The sequence below is a fragment of the Phaethon lepturus genome, unplaced genomic scaffold, assembly GCF_000687285.1.
Source record: "Phaethon lepturus isolate BGI_N335 unplaced genomic scaffold, ASM68728v1 scaffold13118, whole genome shotgun sequence".
Taxonomy (NCBI): Eukaryota; Metazoa; Chordata; class Aves; order Phaethontiformes; family Phaethontidae; genus Phaethon; species Phaethon lepturus.
This window is the reverse complement of record NW_010555575.1, coordinates 21,443-37,127: the sequence shown is the minus strand read 5'-3', so window position 1 is coordinate 37,127 and position 15,685 is coordinate 21,443. Positions and strand designations below refer to the sequence as shown.

Genomic DNA, 15,685 nt, shown 5'->3' with positions numbered 1-15,685 from the left:
CCCGGCCCGCCGCGGCGGATGGTGCCCGAGGCCCGTGCCGAGCACTCGCGCTGCCTCCGCCCCTGCACGTCGTGGGGTCCCCCTCGCTTTTAGCGGTGGCTTGGAGGTCCCCGCCCGCCCGAGCTTCTCGGTGGTGCGGGTGGGTGTCCTTGCTCCCTCCTGCCGGTGCGCTCCGCCCCGGGAGCCGTGTCCCGCACCTGGAAATAAAGCTGGTGGCCGGAAGGGAGACTGGAGCTGAACCCGCAGTCTGCATTTAAAAAAAAACCCGTAAATCTCTTAAATCATGATCGACTTACTGAGAATTTTAGTTTGCTAACGAAAATAGCAAGTCGCTTTTAAACTGAAGTTTGCGGCAGGTGGTAATTCCTCCTTTAGCTTGTGTACTTCGAGCTCTTGACCCACTTTGTGTTTAATCTGATTCGCTATAGTTCCCCCTTACTTATGGCATGACATATCAAATACTGAAGGAGTGTTTCATGAAGCATCTTTGGCTTTTTAGTTGATATAAGTGAAACTGCTTTTAATTCGGTTACTCTTAACTATCTGGATTTAAGTTTGTGTCCCTGTACTCAGGCTTGGATGCTCTCAAATCCTGAACAGGGATATTTAGTACACTGTGAACATGCCAGTAGGGTAGACTGGGAAATTATTGATCACTCGGCTATCCTTAAAGAAGCCTTTTAGGATAAACCCTCCGAATAAAAAGAACTGACAGCACATATCTTTTCATTATAGTATGTGCTTGCGTGTGCCTTGTGTTTTCTTTTCAGTATTGCTTGAGATACTTGCTAAAATTGAACAAGAACAGGCGGAGCCATGCTAGTTTGTTCTTCCTTACAGCTTTTTGTGCTTATACAGATGGTTTATGTTAAATGTAAGAGCACCCCCCTTACACTTTCACAAAGGGTAAAAAAGAACCTGTGGGGCTTCACCCATCCGCTATTAGACTTTTGAAGTTTTGTTCCTCCATTTTAACAGAATGTAAAGTTATATCTAAAAGCGCGTTGTTGTGGAGCTTGTCTTGCCAATATTGGCATGATTTGGCAGGTGCTGAGGAGCACACACTCTCAGTGGCTTGTGTTAGCAGCTTTCAACTTTGAGTTGTAACTACGAAATCACTCCTGTCTGTGGGGAAAAGGCTGAATGAATACTATACAGCAGTTTGATTCTAGCGTAGGTGATAGTGAGGAATGAGAAATAGTCCTTGATATATTTCTCTTATCCAGATGGCAGAATTGTGTTTCTTTGGTGCTTGCATCCAGAAAAGTATTGCTAAGGGAATGTAGCTCCTGTGTATCTTTACCAGTGAAATGATGAGATCTCTTTGAAATTTGCTTTAATGAATATTTAGTATTTTCTGTTTGCCAGCGCAAGCACTGAAAACACTCATATGATGACAGTTTCCTTAGGAGTGATGAAGAATCAGTACAAGCACTTTCTGTGTTGGTATCTCTTTAAATAACAGAGGTTTGAATATAATTTTTCTCCTAGTCTTTCTGCATGAATGACTTCACATGACTGTACAGTGAGGTTGTAGGGTGGTGTGCGTATTACAAACTACACAGGTATTGTTTAATTACTACAGTTGACATTGAAATGAGCTGAAAAATGCCAAAGAGTGGTTTGTGTGAAGAACGCGAACTTGATGCTCTCGCATCATTTTTTGAGATATCATTAGTTTTTATTTTGCACTTTCTTCATCTCAGTTAAGGTCTTAAAATACAGCTGACTTCCATATGAGGATGCTTGTTGTGGCAGGTTGTTTTTTTTTTTTTTCCTTTTGAAAAACAGTTCCTCAGTCAGTTTGGCTTTCCCCGTGATTTAATGTAATGGTGCAGGTCATTTGGAACTGATTTATCTCGATGGTTTCAAGTGTATTCTCTCTTCAGACTAGAGCTTCTTGAGTCTTTCGCAGAAAATCTGAGAGACATCCAAATGCGTTTTGCCAAAACTGATGTTATCTGTGATTCTGATGCTGGGGAAAGGGTTTTCTTCATTTTGTTGACTTGCAGTGAACCTAGTAAGAATTACTACAGATCCAAAAGCTACTCCCAAACTGGTTCAGCTGCATTTTGCCACTCTTCCTCCCTACCAGCCTTCCCATATGAAAATAAACTCTTTGGCAGTCCACCACCTATAGAGACAGATGTTGTATTGAGTAGACATTTAAAGGACTGGGTGCAGGAGAGCTTCCACTGATGAGGGTGCTTCTGTTGATGGTATAGTTTTTGAGGAGAAGCTGGGAGGCAGAGGCTGACCCTCTGAGGAAAGCGTTACAAGTGATGCTAAGATCTACCGTTTCATCCTGAGCTTCAAGAATAAGACTGGATTTAGTTGTGCTTAGGAGAGATTTTAATAAGTGTTAGTTATTATACAAATAACTGTGTAGACAAGTGCTACTTTCTCCCTCTTGGCTTTTTTTTTCCGCCTCTTACATGAGCTGAGCTTCTGCTGGTTTCTTTTTGCCTTTTAGTGCAAGCAGTAAAACAGGGTATCTTTGATATCATCTCTAAATATCTGTTCTAAGTGTTATAAGGTCTGTTTATCTGTTATAAATATGTTAGCAGCTGATTTAGTATTCTCCCTGTTAAAATATTAAGTCAGATTTTCATTTTTTTTGTATATGCCTAGCTAGTGTTTGAAAAATTGTACAGGGGAAAAAGGTCTAACCTCTAGAAAGAAAGAAAAACGGTGCTAAAACGCCTCAGGTGGCTTCTACTAAGTTTTCTCTTGATGGAAGGAAGAAGTCTGGCTGTCTTGCATGCGGGCATGCCCTTCCCCTGTGAGATATGTGTGTTTGTCTCATTTCATAGTTGTACTTCAGAGATAAATGGCAACTGATGAATTGTTCTTTCTCATTATTAGTGCTTTGAGAGAGAAAGCTTACCGGTCAGCTGTTCCTAGTGCTTCCAATCAAAATGCTTTCCGAAGAATGCTTTAATTTTTCTTTGGCATTACAGGTGCTAGTGAAAGCGTGGGAAAGCACATGCTTGAAGCATGCAACAACAATCTGGAGATGGCTGTCACCATGTTTCTGGATGGTGGAGGCATAGCAGAGGAGCCTAGCACCAGTTCTGCAGGGGTGTCTGCTGTTCGACCGCACACGGAGTACGTACCTGATGAACATGTCTCTATAAATGAGTAGTCTGACATAAGAATTTAATAGTGTAAGGCAGAACAAATAAGCCAATTATCACTTCTAACCTGCTGTCAACTCACTGTAATGTGTGCTTCTTCGATAGCCTTGTTAAATTGATTGCTTCAATCTTGTTCTGGGTAAATAAGTTCTTATTATGTGTTGGTATGTAAACCAACATGAGTTAGTCTCTCTTGCATGTACTTCAGAAGTCTTCTGTAGCTTATACATACTGGTTTTTTGCAAACAGAGCTCAAGGCGTTAAAGTGGGGATCCTGTAGTAAGAGATTCTTAAATTTTAAACTGCTCCAGCAACCTTGCTCTACATTAATTTTGCAGTTAGAGTTTTCTGTTGTTTTGGTTCTTATAAATGTAGTGACCTTAGTCCCATTTGCAAGGGTTTTATTGTGTTGTTTTACGTGTAAACAGATGTGGGACTGAAAAGGCTAGATCGTGTACACTGGTATGCAGAGGAATAAGCAGCTACAAAATCTGCATCAGTGTCTTACACATCAGATGCCAGTAAAGGGAAGAGTTTTTCCTTAAGCATGGCAGAGAGTCTTTCAGTGCTGCCTGGTAATGTGTCTGCTTGGGATAAATGGAGTATTTTGAGTGGAAGCTAATTGATATGTCACATTCATTCAATGTTCTAAATGAAACCTAGCCGTGCTTTCATCTTTATGAAAATCGTACACTTCAGGAAAAAAGATAACTAACTTTTAAAGAAAATTCTTGCTGCTTATACTTCTGAAGCACATGTATAAATTTAAACAATTCTTTTACTACTAACCTTTATAGTTGTTGTCAAGTGCCTTCCTCTTTTAACTTTTGACAGGTAATGAAGTTAAAACTCTGTATCTAGAGGTGTTAGAGTTCTTATTTCTAGACAACTTCTGGCACATCAGTGACTTAAGATTCAAGTTTTTATTGGAATACTTTCTTTTTTATACTTGACACCCTCCAGGTGCTGGTCAGCTTAGTGTTACTTCTAGGAAGAGAGAACAATAAATATGCAAATGCAAAATGGAGAATAACTAGCTTCACAACAGCAATCAAAGATGTGGAGGTTAATAGCAAGGTTAGTGCATCTTGCTGACATTATGAGTTACTTTTTAAAACCTACATGGCCAAGAGCCACCAACTGCACACTTTACAACTTTGAAGAGTCCAAGGGAGGAGGGCACTTCAAGAGCAGTTCGTAGGCAAGATATAGCAATGGATCTCCTTGGGTGAGCCCATGCCCTCCTTCATGTAGGTCCATGGGCCAGGTGGCCGCACTGAATAAGTGATACTGTTTCAGAGCCCTTGTGATTTCCTCTCTTCTAGTCATAATTTCAGATGATCTACCAGTCTCTGCCAGTGTAACTAGCTGTTATTTCTGAGGGAACTCAGCTATGGAAGCAAAGAATTGCTTCAGAAATGTTTTCCTTCCCCTGGAGAAGAGAGGTCTATGAGTTTCAACTGGAAGTAAAAAGTCTTCCAACAGAAGAAAGCTTGTAATAAGGAAGATAATTTTTTTTTTCTCTATATAGATAGTCAAGGGAAGAGGATGGCAAGCAGATTAAGTAGCAGCCTTTCCCAAGTTTTAAGACAGTTACTAAAGAAGAAAAATGTTTGAATAGTAGGTTGACAAACCCTGGGATCAAGTCACCCAGGGATCTGCGTAACCTTCTATCAAGACTTAGAAAGGTCATCTATGCCAGATCTTAACATAGAGCGTGCTAGGTCCTGCTTCAGTGCCATGAGTGGGAACGGATGGTCTCTTGAGATCCCTTTTGACCCCAAACCTCTTGATTCTGTGCAATGGTACAACAGCATCCTTAGCTGGTTCAGACTGCAGGAGCCTTTGGAGCACAATGGGATGTGGTTTATATAGTACTTGGAATACTACCATCTTTCTGATTTTTCTTTTTTTATTTATTTTTCTTCCTCTTTGATAGGGATGAAGTACGAGCTCCGATTCCTCAAAAACAGGAAATTTTAGTAGAGCCTGAACCCTTGTTTGGAGGTAGGCTTGTGTTCTTATTTTGTCTTTTTTTGTTTTCTTTACCTTGAGGTGGGCTAAGCGACAAAAGAAAAACAGAACTTGCTGAATGTGAAGAAAGCATTGTATGTATTTTTATTCTCTTTTTCCCTGCTGCAACTTTATTGCTGTGTACCATGATTGCGTACTTGGAAATACACCAGTGTTATTGAAAACCTCGCACATTAGAGGTGCTACATTCCCAGTGATACCAATTTGCTAACTCCAGTTTCATAATACTTTGTGAGGCAACAGCCAGTTAGCTATGGTAAGTATACATCTGTGTTCTGGGGGCTCAGAATCCTGTGATACTGCTGTGAAAGCATTCAAGGTGGTGGGCTAAAAGCTTGAGCTTTGGCTGACGAGTGGAAGTGAAGAGGACAAATGCATGCTTCTCAGGGAGATGATAGATCAGAAAGGGCTGAGCTATATGATTACTCATAATTTTTTTCCACTTCTCATTTAGGAACTTAATTTGCTCTTTAAACTGCACCATGCAGCTGGTTTTCTTGTTTGTTTTCTGAAGCTGTTCATCACTCCCGCTTTTGAAACATTTTCTTTTGCTCTAAGGAAACAGGTGTGGAAATGCTGTTTTCTTTTGGGTGCTTTTCTAAAATACTATTCAGTACTCATGTAATACCCTAATGTTCTGAATCTCATAACCTCAATCTCAAACCTCTGCTGTAGTGGTTCTTTTACAGCAGCACAGGGATGGAACTTCTGTTCTAGAAAGGAGAAGGAGGCCAAGCTTTAGGTTTACCCTGGAACTGGTTTTCTGTTGATCCTGTTTTCCAGCATCAGAGAGGTCTTTAGCCAGGATGCACAAGCTGAGAGGTGTCCATGTCTGTATGGAGATCTAAGGCTCTCTTTTTTTTTTTTTTTTAACACTTGCTTCCTGTAGCCTTGTGGGGCTCTGTGCTTCTCTTGTTGACTAGGCCATTTCTGGCTGTCTCTATGGCTTTTGCCATGTTAAGTGAATCGAGTGTCTTCCCCTTTTTATTGAGGAAGGGCCTGCAAGTGCTTATGTTTAACATGGTCTCATACCCATAGGAAATGTGTTTTTCTATTGTTTAGTTCCTGTGCTAGAAAGGAGAAGGAAGCCAAGCTTCAGGTTTACCCTGGAACTGGTTTTCTGTTGGTCCTGTTTTTCAACATCAGAGAGGTCTTTAGCCAGGATGGCACAAGGGTGGGAGGTCATTCCAGAGGGAGATGTCCTGCTGAGAGCTCTCTGAAGACGCTGCACCAGCTTGTTCCTCTTGTTTTCTTTGCGTCCCAACAGAGTTTTTGACAGGTCTGTAGACTCCTCTGGGTTCAAGAATTGAAAAAGCGCAGGAGTAAGATCTGCTGACCCTAGTGCTTGGCCCTGTTCTACCCGCCTGTCACACACTACCTCAGACGCACTGTCACTGACTGCCTTCCTGAGTCGATCTGTGCATCACCGATAGCCTCCTGGCACTGTCTGGTCCACCAGTACTAATGTGCTCACTAATGCCACTTCTGTTTAACATGAAACAGCCTGACAAGCTAGCTGAAACCGGAGAGATACTTCACTTGTTTTTTTCTGCTCTAACCTCAAAGCAGAGGACGTGCTGGTTTCTGGTTTTAACAGTGTCATATTGAGGTGGTTGAATGATCTTAGGTTTTCTTCCATCTGAAGAGATAACCCAGCCTATTTGTGCTCTGCCGGATATGTGGATCCCATCTTGCGGTACAAAGGATATCAGAAAAACATCTACCTCGACTGCTGCGAATGTCTTCACCAGCGTGGCCAGGCTGTAGCTAAGCTGCCAAGGGAAATGCTGCTTTTGCTGAGTGGTCCTTCAGTTGCTATTCTTAGCTGCAGTTTAAGTTGCTCTGAAGTCTGCTTTCATGGGTTGTGCTTGTGCCTAAGCATTTAGAGGTAAAAGAGGTGTTACTTGCTGGAATTAGAGAGGCATTATTCACAAGCATGTTCCTCATTCAGGCTTACTTTATTTTTCTATGATATTCTGTATGGGATACACTGATTCTTTCCTTCGTACTCTGTACAAGAAGAATGCAAGGAACAAGAACTGTGTACCATTCTTTATGGCCTTGGTGTGGCACAAGGTGAAAGTTGCTGCATGCACTATGCGTGCAAAACCAGAAAGGTCTCCTAAAATCAAATTTTGGAGGTACTTGTTCTGTGACTTATGCGGAGGTCGTGCTTTCTCACCATAAACTTTTCCTTAATACAAGTTTCTGATGGGCATGCATTGTATTTATATTACTCTGTTTAATTTGTTTGTTATTTATCATGTCTTGTATCAATTAGGCTTTGAAAGTTCTATCTTAAAATTGTTCTGCTTTCAGTTAATAGTAATGCAGGTAAATAGTTGGAATAAGGCTTGGCAGGCAATTTTGTTTTGCATCCCAAGTACAGTGGTTGTGCTGTACCATAGGACTTCAGTGGTACTTTTAGATACTATTCCAGTTATCTGCCTGGGTTGCCATCTCTGTCAGCTGCAGATAATCTATTCTGAAGGTTTCCTTGCAGATAGTGTTACTGGATCCAATGGAAGAGTGTGGATGTTCCCAATCCAGCCAAGAAGTTGGGACAGGATCTGGATAAGAGATTAGTAAAGAATAGAAATGCATTGTGGAAAAAACAACTGTGGCTCCTAATACATACAATATTCTCCTGTGTGGTTTACTCCTTTGAAGTTTTAAATCTATCTGAAGGCCTTTTGTAAAAATCTTGACTGGAATTGTGACATGTTGATGCTATGAGAGCACTTCCACTACATACTGATGGGCTTTGGTGAGCCCATCAGAAAGGGCTAGCTTCAATCTTTTGTGTATTGTTGATGCGTGTTTTGTTTCTGGGGTAAGGTTTGCTGGAGGGAGGATGTGTCAGGGAATGTATCTCACAAACTACCTATTCCCATCTTCCCATCCTTCTCCAGCTCTTTGTAATGACCTTACTCCCACATCATTCATGCTTTGGGTTCCTATTCTGTTGTCCCAGACATGTGATGCAAAGTACTAATATGTAATTATTTTGATAGCATACTTTTAAAATAGTTGAAATACTTTTTGTTTGTTTGTTTCTCTAAGCTCCGAAAAGACGCAGACCTGCGCGCTCAATATTTGATGGCTTTCGAGATTTTCAAACAGAAACCAGTAAGTGTCTGCAGATCAGTAAGCTAGAGGGTTCTATTTTTTTTTAAAGCAAGTAAGATTGAAAAGTAGTTTCCATCGTAGACTATGACAGCTTTCAGTTTGTTTGAATGTTTTTTACATTGCCTACCATATAGCGGAAGGGTTTTTTTAGTAAACTTACTAGGCTGTTCATTTCTGTAGTGTCAGTACTGTTTGCTCATGTGTCTCTTCCATGCTTGTGGTACAGTTAAGGTTGTTAGTTTATTGTTCTGGGGTGGCTGAAGGGAACGTACCACGTAACGGACAGATGAAGCAGGTAGTAAAGATGCTGGTCCAAACACTTGCCAGTGTCACATGAATAAAACCTGCAGACAGTATATTCTGTCTGCTTTTGTGTGACGTATTTTCTTGATAACTCTCAAAAAAATTACTTTCTCTGCTCCAGAAGGAATTGAAAAGGGGGAAGTATCTAAGACCCATGTAGAAATTAAGTTCATCCAGTGAATTTTTCTTAGATAGCCAGTGGTCAAGCTGGCACTTGAATTAGATTTGAGTAACCCTGAGACTTCTTCCTTGGCCACACACAAGGTTCTCATGAATTTAATTGCTGTTTGCCACTGTTTATCTGCTTATATGCAGAATCTCCAAATGACGAAGCATTGGCTGTTATTTAAGCCATTAAGTTTTATAGAACAGGATTATTTGACAGCAGAACAGATAATTTCACAGCTGAGTTAGAGCTGTTGTGCAGTTATCGCTGATGTTGCTGCAGTGTTTAAGAGGTCTAACCATGGACCAGGTTCCCATGTAGTTAGCTGCTGTTGGATGCTGAACTGAAAGTAAGTATTCATAATTACTTTCTTTCTCCTGATAGTTTTGGTCAGGGTTTTCCAGTAATAATGAATATGTCAAGTACTAAAGTCACTGGCAGCTGTGTAAGTGAAAATACACCATTTATAGAATCATCATACCCTTAAATTACTTTCTCATCGTCTCCACTTTGTTACAAGACATTTAGAGATGCACAATATATAAAACCATTGTGAGGGTTTATGATAAAACTTTATCATGCGTTTTGGTAAAACTTCATAGATGAACGTCACTGGCTATCTCTGAAAAAGCAGTGCTGGCCATGAAAATCAGGATTATTTCCTGGCTCCTAGGCCTGCTCCACAGGGATGTTTTTTCCCTGTGGGGATCCAATGTCTGCTCGAAAATGCTTTCTACACTATGACCCATTGACAGCTCCTTCCACTACTAGAAAGTTTTTGGTCATGAGATAGTTATTCCCCATTTCAGCTGACTTTGTTCCATAAAATGTGTTGTATCACTTAATTTTTAGGTAAGCAATTGCTGTGATTTACCTTTATTGTGTATCATCATGTGTATGTTGGAAATATGGTCTGTATTATTTTGAATGGAATTGATACCACTAAAAGAAACCTGCTCAAAGTGTGGTACTTGGGGATAAAGAAGTCTGAAAACCTGTTCACCTGAAAGAGACAGTGGTATCCTGAGTGGATTGTGGGAAGAGTAGGTGTTTAATATAAACATCCAAAGATATTTTCTCCATGAGAACTAAGTCTGTTTCTCTTCTGTGGGATTTACCCTACAGTCAAGAAACACTGGCTTAGGAACATTTCACATAAAGGTTATGATGCTACAATCTAGCTCAGTTTCCCCTTTTAAAAGCATCACTGAGGACAAGTCATAGGGTTTTTTGCTCATTTGTTTTCAAATACAGGCATATGACCCTCTATGCTGATATGCACATTTATTAAGATGTTTTTTAAAAGTGAAATAAATGCCCAGTGCTTGAGAATGCTAGGGCAAGCTAGGTTTTTGCCTTACATAGCAGCTAATCTTGTTCAGTGTGGTCTAACCTTGTGACTCTTAACACCGAAGTTTTGCGTATGAGCGTATAGCAAATAATAAATCTGTCTTGTGAGTGTTTTGTCTAATTCAGCTTCCTTTCCTCTTGGGGCTGTGCAGTTCGACAGGAACAGGAGCTACGAAATGGAGGGGCAGTAGATAAGAAACTCACTACCCTAGCAGATCTCTTCAGGCCTCCCATTGATCTGATGCACAAAGGCAGCTTTGAAACGGTAAGTTTTGAAATTTTGGTGCAGTTCTTTATGTGATGACTGTGTACAGCGTGGAAGCCGTGTGTTAGGCTGCTGGCATGTATGGATCTATTTGTCAGATGATCAGAAAGTTACAACGGACCACATAGTGATAAATATTTGAAGGACTGCATATGGAAATGTTGATGACTTATTGAAGGACTTAACTAAAGAGGAGAGACCATGTTGTTTATGTTTCAATGTCAGTGTGGCAAATCACACTTGGTAAAAGACTTCAGTGCACAAAGGAGGCTGGTCAAAATGGAAAAATTGCATCCCTTGAAGTATCGCTGTATAGCATCATACAGAAAAAGCTAAAGTAAGATTACCTTTCATAGGTGAGCAAGTACTTTGCAAAGGGCTATATAGTTTGCAGCCCTGCTAAGAAGCTCAGGCAGAATTATGTTAACATGGCTAAGTGGTTTCTGATACCTGAGCTAGTAACAGTATTTGAGTGTGACTTTGTCATGAAGGCACAACTTTATCTTTAGTAGAGGTCTTGCTCTTCTGTAAAATCACAGTGGTTGTCTTTTGCATCTGGTAGTGATGGAAAAAGTATCTAAGAGATTGTCTGCCTGAGAAGGGCACTGACAGCTTTAAATAATTTCAGGTGTCACCTTTTTTGTCTGTGTAGGCTGGTGTGATTCTAGTCCTAAGTTGTTATGATATGGATCAGTGACTTAACTAATGATTAGAGAATATACAAATCGGTATATATTTTTATTTTTTGAGTCCATCATTTCTAGATACTCTTCAGAAGTTGCAGTTACTACTGCACTTCCACCTGGTCATCTTTAAGTAGCTGATTGATGATGATGATTATTATTATTATTTGGTGATTTAATGAGAACGCAAACTAATGATCAAATAGTGAAATACAGATGCTGCAAACAGTGCTGCAGATCTGACTCCCTGAGCGGAACAAAAATATTATTTACATTCTTTGCACATTTTGCCATGCACAAATACTAGAGCGCTGCTGGAGAATTTTTGGAGAAATGCTGTGTGCCTTTATTGAGTCTCCATCTCTCATCCTGTTGGCCTCATCTCTCTTTTTTTTATGCTTCCCAAATGACCAGGGATCAGTTGTCTTGTCACTAATTACTGTGTTCTGACAGTGTCCTCCATATATTTAATCTTCTAACAAAATTCCAGGTTTGAAAGGATGCTGATGGAGAATAGCTGTGTCTGCCTCAGCAAGTCATTTGGTGCAGTGGAAGCAGATGAGCAGACTGAAGTAGTTGGTGCTGAGGCATCCCTTCCTGGTGATATGTGGTTCAGGGTTTATTTCAGAGTTGTGTCAGATCCTCCAACTGATGGTCCCTACAGGGCCTGTGGTTCAGAGCTGCTTGTGAACCAAGTGAATGCATGGTTAAAGGCAACAGTAAAGGAACTCAGATGAAAACAGCCAACTCTGCTCCAGACTGGAACATACGCAGTCAGCAAGTGCCCACTGACCTCTGCTGTGGAATTTGAGATGTGTGCTAGTCTTTCCTTGTGACTTGCTGAAAACATATCAAGGCTTTAGCAATGCTGATTGTGGCATCCGCCACAGTCAAAAGTCGTTTCAGAGGATGAAAAACTGATTTGATTGTCCTAAAGTCTCTGTATTCTTATTCAGTCTTGTAAATTAAAATAAGCAAACAAACAAAACAGATGGGGAGGTGATGGTTTGTATATACACAACTTGTCCTGTTCCTTGCAGTAACTCAAATTTAAAGACATGTGCACTTTCTGGTATTGGTATTCACCTTATTGTGTTCTTGTACAGTTCCTTGTCCCATGGGGTACCCTCCATTTCAAAGTGATGGTCCTCAACTTGACTGCAATAAAAATCTTCAGCTTCTTAAGTTTTTGGCCATTATGCCTTCCATTTTATGACTGTAGACTCCTGTGCTGCTTCAGCCTCAGACAGTATCAGGCCTCCTGTGAATCCAGTGACCAGAGTCACTGGTGCGTGATGTATTCTAATTGCTGGAGGCATGTGCAAGAACATTCTGCCAATGTTGTGCTACGTACATTTATCATAGAATCATTTAGGATTTATGACTTTATTCGAACTTGGCAAAAATGGTGGTATCTGGTCTTACTAAGGTTTTCAACTATCTTTGTTGCTCATCATTTGTTGCTCCTCTTTGGGTACTCTAAGGTTGATTTTGATAGTAAGTAGATTTAGTTATCCTTGTTTTTCCCCAAGAAACCTCCTTTTTCTGCAATTGCAAAGAAATGTTATCAGTAAGGTGCAAAAAGTTGCCATTTCATTTTAACTCAGTAATACCTAGCTTTTAAGAGTAGGTGAGAATTAACTTCCATTGAAGAGGAATTTTCAAAAGTGTTGAATGACTTTTTTTTTTTTTAACGTGCTATCTGTGAAAAAGCAGTGTGTTTCACATACAGAACAACTTATGATCACTGTACTTGTAAAGTGAAGTGTGTGATTAACTTAATTACACCATAGAAATGTGGTGAAAAAGATTGATACAGAAAATCTGCAAAAGACCATATTTTAATCCTGCAGGCCTCTTGAACACGATGGCTGAGCCACTAGATGTTAATTAGCTAGTGGCTGGTGGAATGGGTCTATATAAACCAGAGGCAAACGAGTGACGTGCCAGCAAGGTGTTAACCTGAACTGCCTTTTTTTTTTTCCTACTAGAAAATTTCAGAGAAACTACCAGAGCTTAAATACACAGTATGACTAAAAAGTCTGCATTTAAGGAGTGTTGCATGGTTATATGATTAGGCTGTTAAGAGTCAGTTAAGATTGCGCAAGGGGTTTTTAACTGTTGTTTCCTGATTGTAAGGGGTTTTTAACTGTTGTTTCCTGACTGTAATATTGAGCTTTAATGTGTATTAAGCTTCAGAGTTATCTCATTAATGTGGAATCTGCTAGGAATAAATCAGTAGAGTATAATAAATACAGAGCATGTTTGGTGTGTAATGTATTTAAAGAACAGCATGGTTTTGTTCTGATGTCAAAGACTGCTTTCAAGAATTGCAGGTGTTCATCTGTTCACGCATGTGATGCGAGATATGATTTAATTTGTGGGGGGTACACACCAAATTGGCTTAGTTTACACTTGTTTAAGGAGGAGATAGTTCTGGTACATGCAGTTCTGTGCCTAACAGTAGGATTTCAGTACTTCTGTGAAGTGACTGTATGTAATGTTGCAGAGTTTCAAGTCTGTCTATATGAAGTTTCCTCATTTTACAAGTTAAACCGTTTCTAGCTGCTCCCTGCTTTACAGCTGATGCTGATTTTTTTTCTTGGTGTGTAGCAACCAGCAATAGTGTGGAAGCTAATCTAGTCAATGTACTCAAGTGGTGCAATTGTCTTTGCATAAGGTGCTTCTAGACTGGCTGTTGGTGTAAGCGTAGCCTGCAGATGCACAGGAACGGCTGGTTGATGAAAGGATGTATGCCCTGTCCTGCGCTGGCTCAGGCAAGACATGTAAATCTAGCACAGATAGGATATTTCTTGTTAGATATTCTTCTTGTGCTCTGACTTGCTGTCACCTGTTATCTTCCAAATTAAATCATGCTTGATTAGCAGATGTCCAGAAGGTCACAAGATGCTGGCTCTACTTCCTTGTTTCTCTCTGCTGGCTTAAAGGAGCAGTGCATTTCAACAAAGCTGAGCAAGGAAGAACCACCACAAAATTTGTAGAAAAGCCAAATGAGAAGAAAACATGTTATTATTAGTAGTGTAAGAGCTAGAGGTTATCCAGTACTGATTGTAAAACAAGAGTTCTTTCACATATTGTCTAACCAGATTGCTGATTTGTTGCTATAAGTTGTCATAGTGATGAAAAATGTGAATGGGTAGAAGGGGAGAGGTAAACGTAAGGCAGATTGGTTTTGTTTTGGTTTTGCCCATTGTATCTGAGATCTACTACTTCTGTCTTTGAAAGTTCCTATTCTGCTGATTGCCCAAAACTTGAACAGAGATGCTTGCAAGAAGTGGTTGTTCTGTACTTGCCCTATGTATGTGCTCTTTAAGTGCCTGGTGCTGGCCTTTATACCTCAGAGGAGGAGGAGAAATGGGGGGCAGCTGCTCTTGGAAACAGTGGATCTAAAGCCATCAGACATAGCTTTTGAGATGGGCAAGCCAGCTCTTGAGCCTTCCCTTGTCCTTTTTGTCACTTACCAAAATGACCCACAATTGAGATTATATATCTCTGAACCGACGGTGTTTCTTCCCCGCCCCCCCTTTTCCTTCCACCTACCTCAACCCCCCAGAAAAAACCCAGTAGCTGTGTAAGAGCAGAGTTGTATGTGTGTGAGATGGTAGCAATTTAACTGTCCTTTTAAATGTTAAATGTGAAGCCTGTTGTTTTTAGGAGGAAGTTAAAAGTAGTTTCAAAAGCTATACCTGCTATATTGATGAAAACCCATCTTTGCAAATGTTCTGTGTGGAATTTCCTGCTTGCATCCCTTCGAGGACCTTAGCTGAATGGAGGAGAGGTAGATACAGGTTTTCACTAATATTGAAAAATACACAAAGTAAGTGTAGAAGAGTGAGATGCACTTTCCAGCTCTCTAATTATATATTTTTTGAGTTTGTTCTTTTAATTCTCTATGGATTATGTTAGAACACAGGACTAAGGCAATCCAGTTGACTCAAGTAACATAGGGATTTATGATCGCTTTAATCTTGGGCAGTACCGCTAGGCCTTGTCTTTAAACTGATTTCCTATAATTAGTTCTCAAAATGCACAGTTAGCTCAAAACAAGTCTTTTAAATAAAAGCATAATGACTATATTTAAGACCCTTACCAGTTACTTAGGTGTCACCTGCCCCACTTTCCTGGTAACCAAATACTGGATTCTGACACTGTAATGTTAGTGGTAAGTAGTTAGTGTGAGGTCCCTTGTGAGAACAGGAGGACTCTTCTGTGCTTCTACATTGATTTTTTTATTTTTTTTTTTTCCCCTCCTTTGAGTAAAATAAAAATTGACTCTGCAGCTCACTTGGCCATGCAGATTAATTTTGTAGACTGAGATTCTTCACTTTGTAAAGCGAAGTGTGTGGGGTTCACGTGTCTGTCTATCACACATTGGATAGACTGACTATTTGAGAGTGCACTGGCTAAAATTCATTTTAAAAGTAAAAACTTTGGTTTAGGTAACAAAATATTGCCCAAACCAGCAAAATCTTGCATCACATCCTAATTCCTTGAATTTGCTGTTAAGTGCCTTACCAGCAGGATGGTGAACACACTTAGAAATAAATACAATTTTTCTTTTGTAAAAGGAAAGGGAGTTCATATGCTAGTTCCAGTC

The 15,685-nt window shown here is 40.1% G+C and overlaps 1 protein-coding gene across 1 annotated transcript in view; it reads left to right on the top strand.

Moving 5' to 3' along the window:
• Positions 1-2,947: 2,947 nt before the first annotated feature.
• UBXN7 (UBX domain protein 7) overlaps positions 2,948-15,685 on the top strand; it is a gene marked incomplete at its 5' end in the record, with an annotated part of 28,201 nt that continues 15,463 nt past the window's right edge. The window contains 4 exons of the mRNA XM_010292205.1: positions 2,948-3,108; positions 5,077-5,144; positions 8,235-8,300; positions 10,272-10,384. Of these exons, the coding sequence (XP_010290507.1) occupies positions 2,948-3,108; positions 5,077-5,144; positions 8,235-8,300; positions 10,272-10,384 (408 nt within the window). The remainder of the gene's footprint in view (positions 3,109-5,076; positions 5,145-8,234; positions 8,301-10,271; positions 10,385-15,685) is intronic.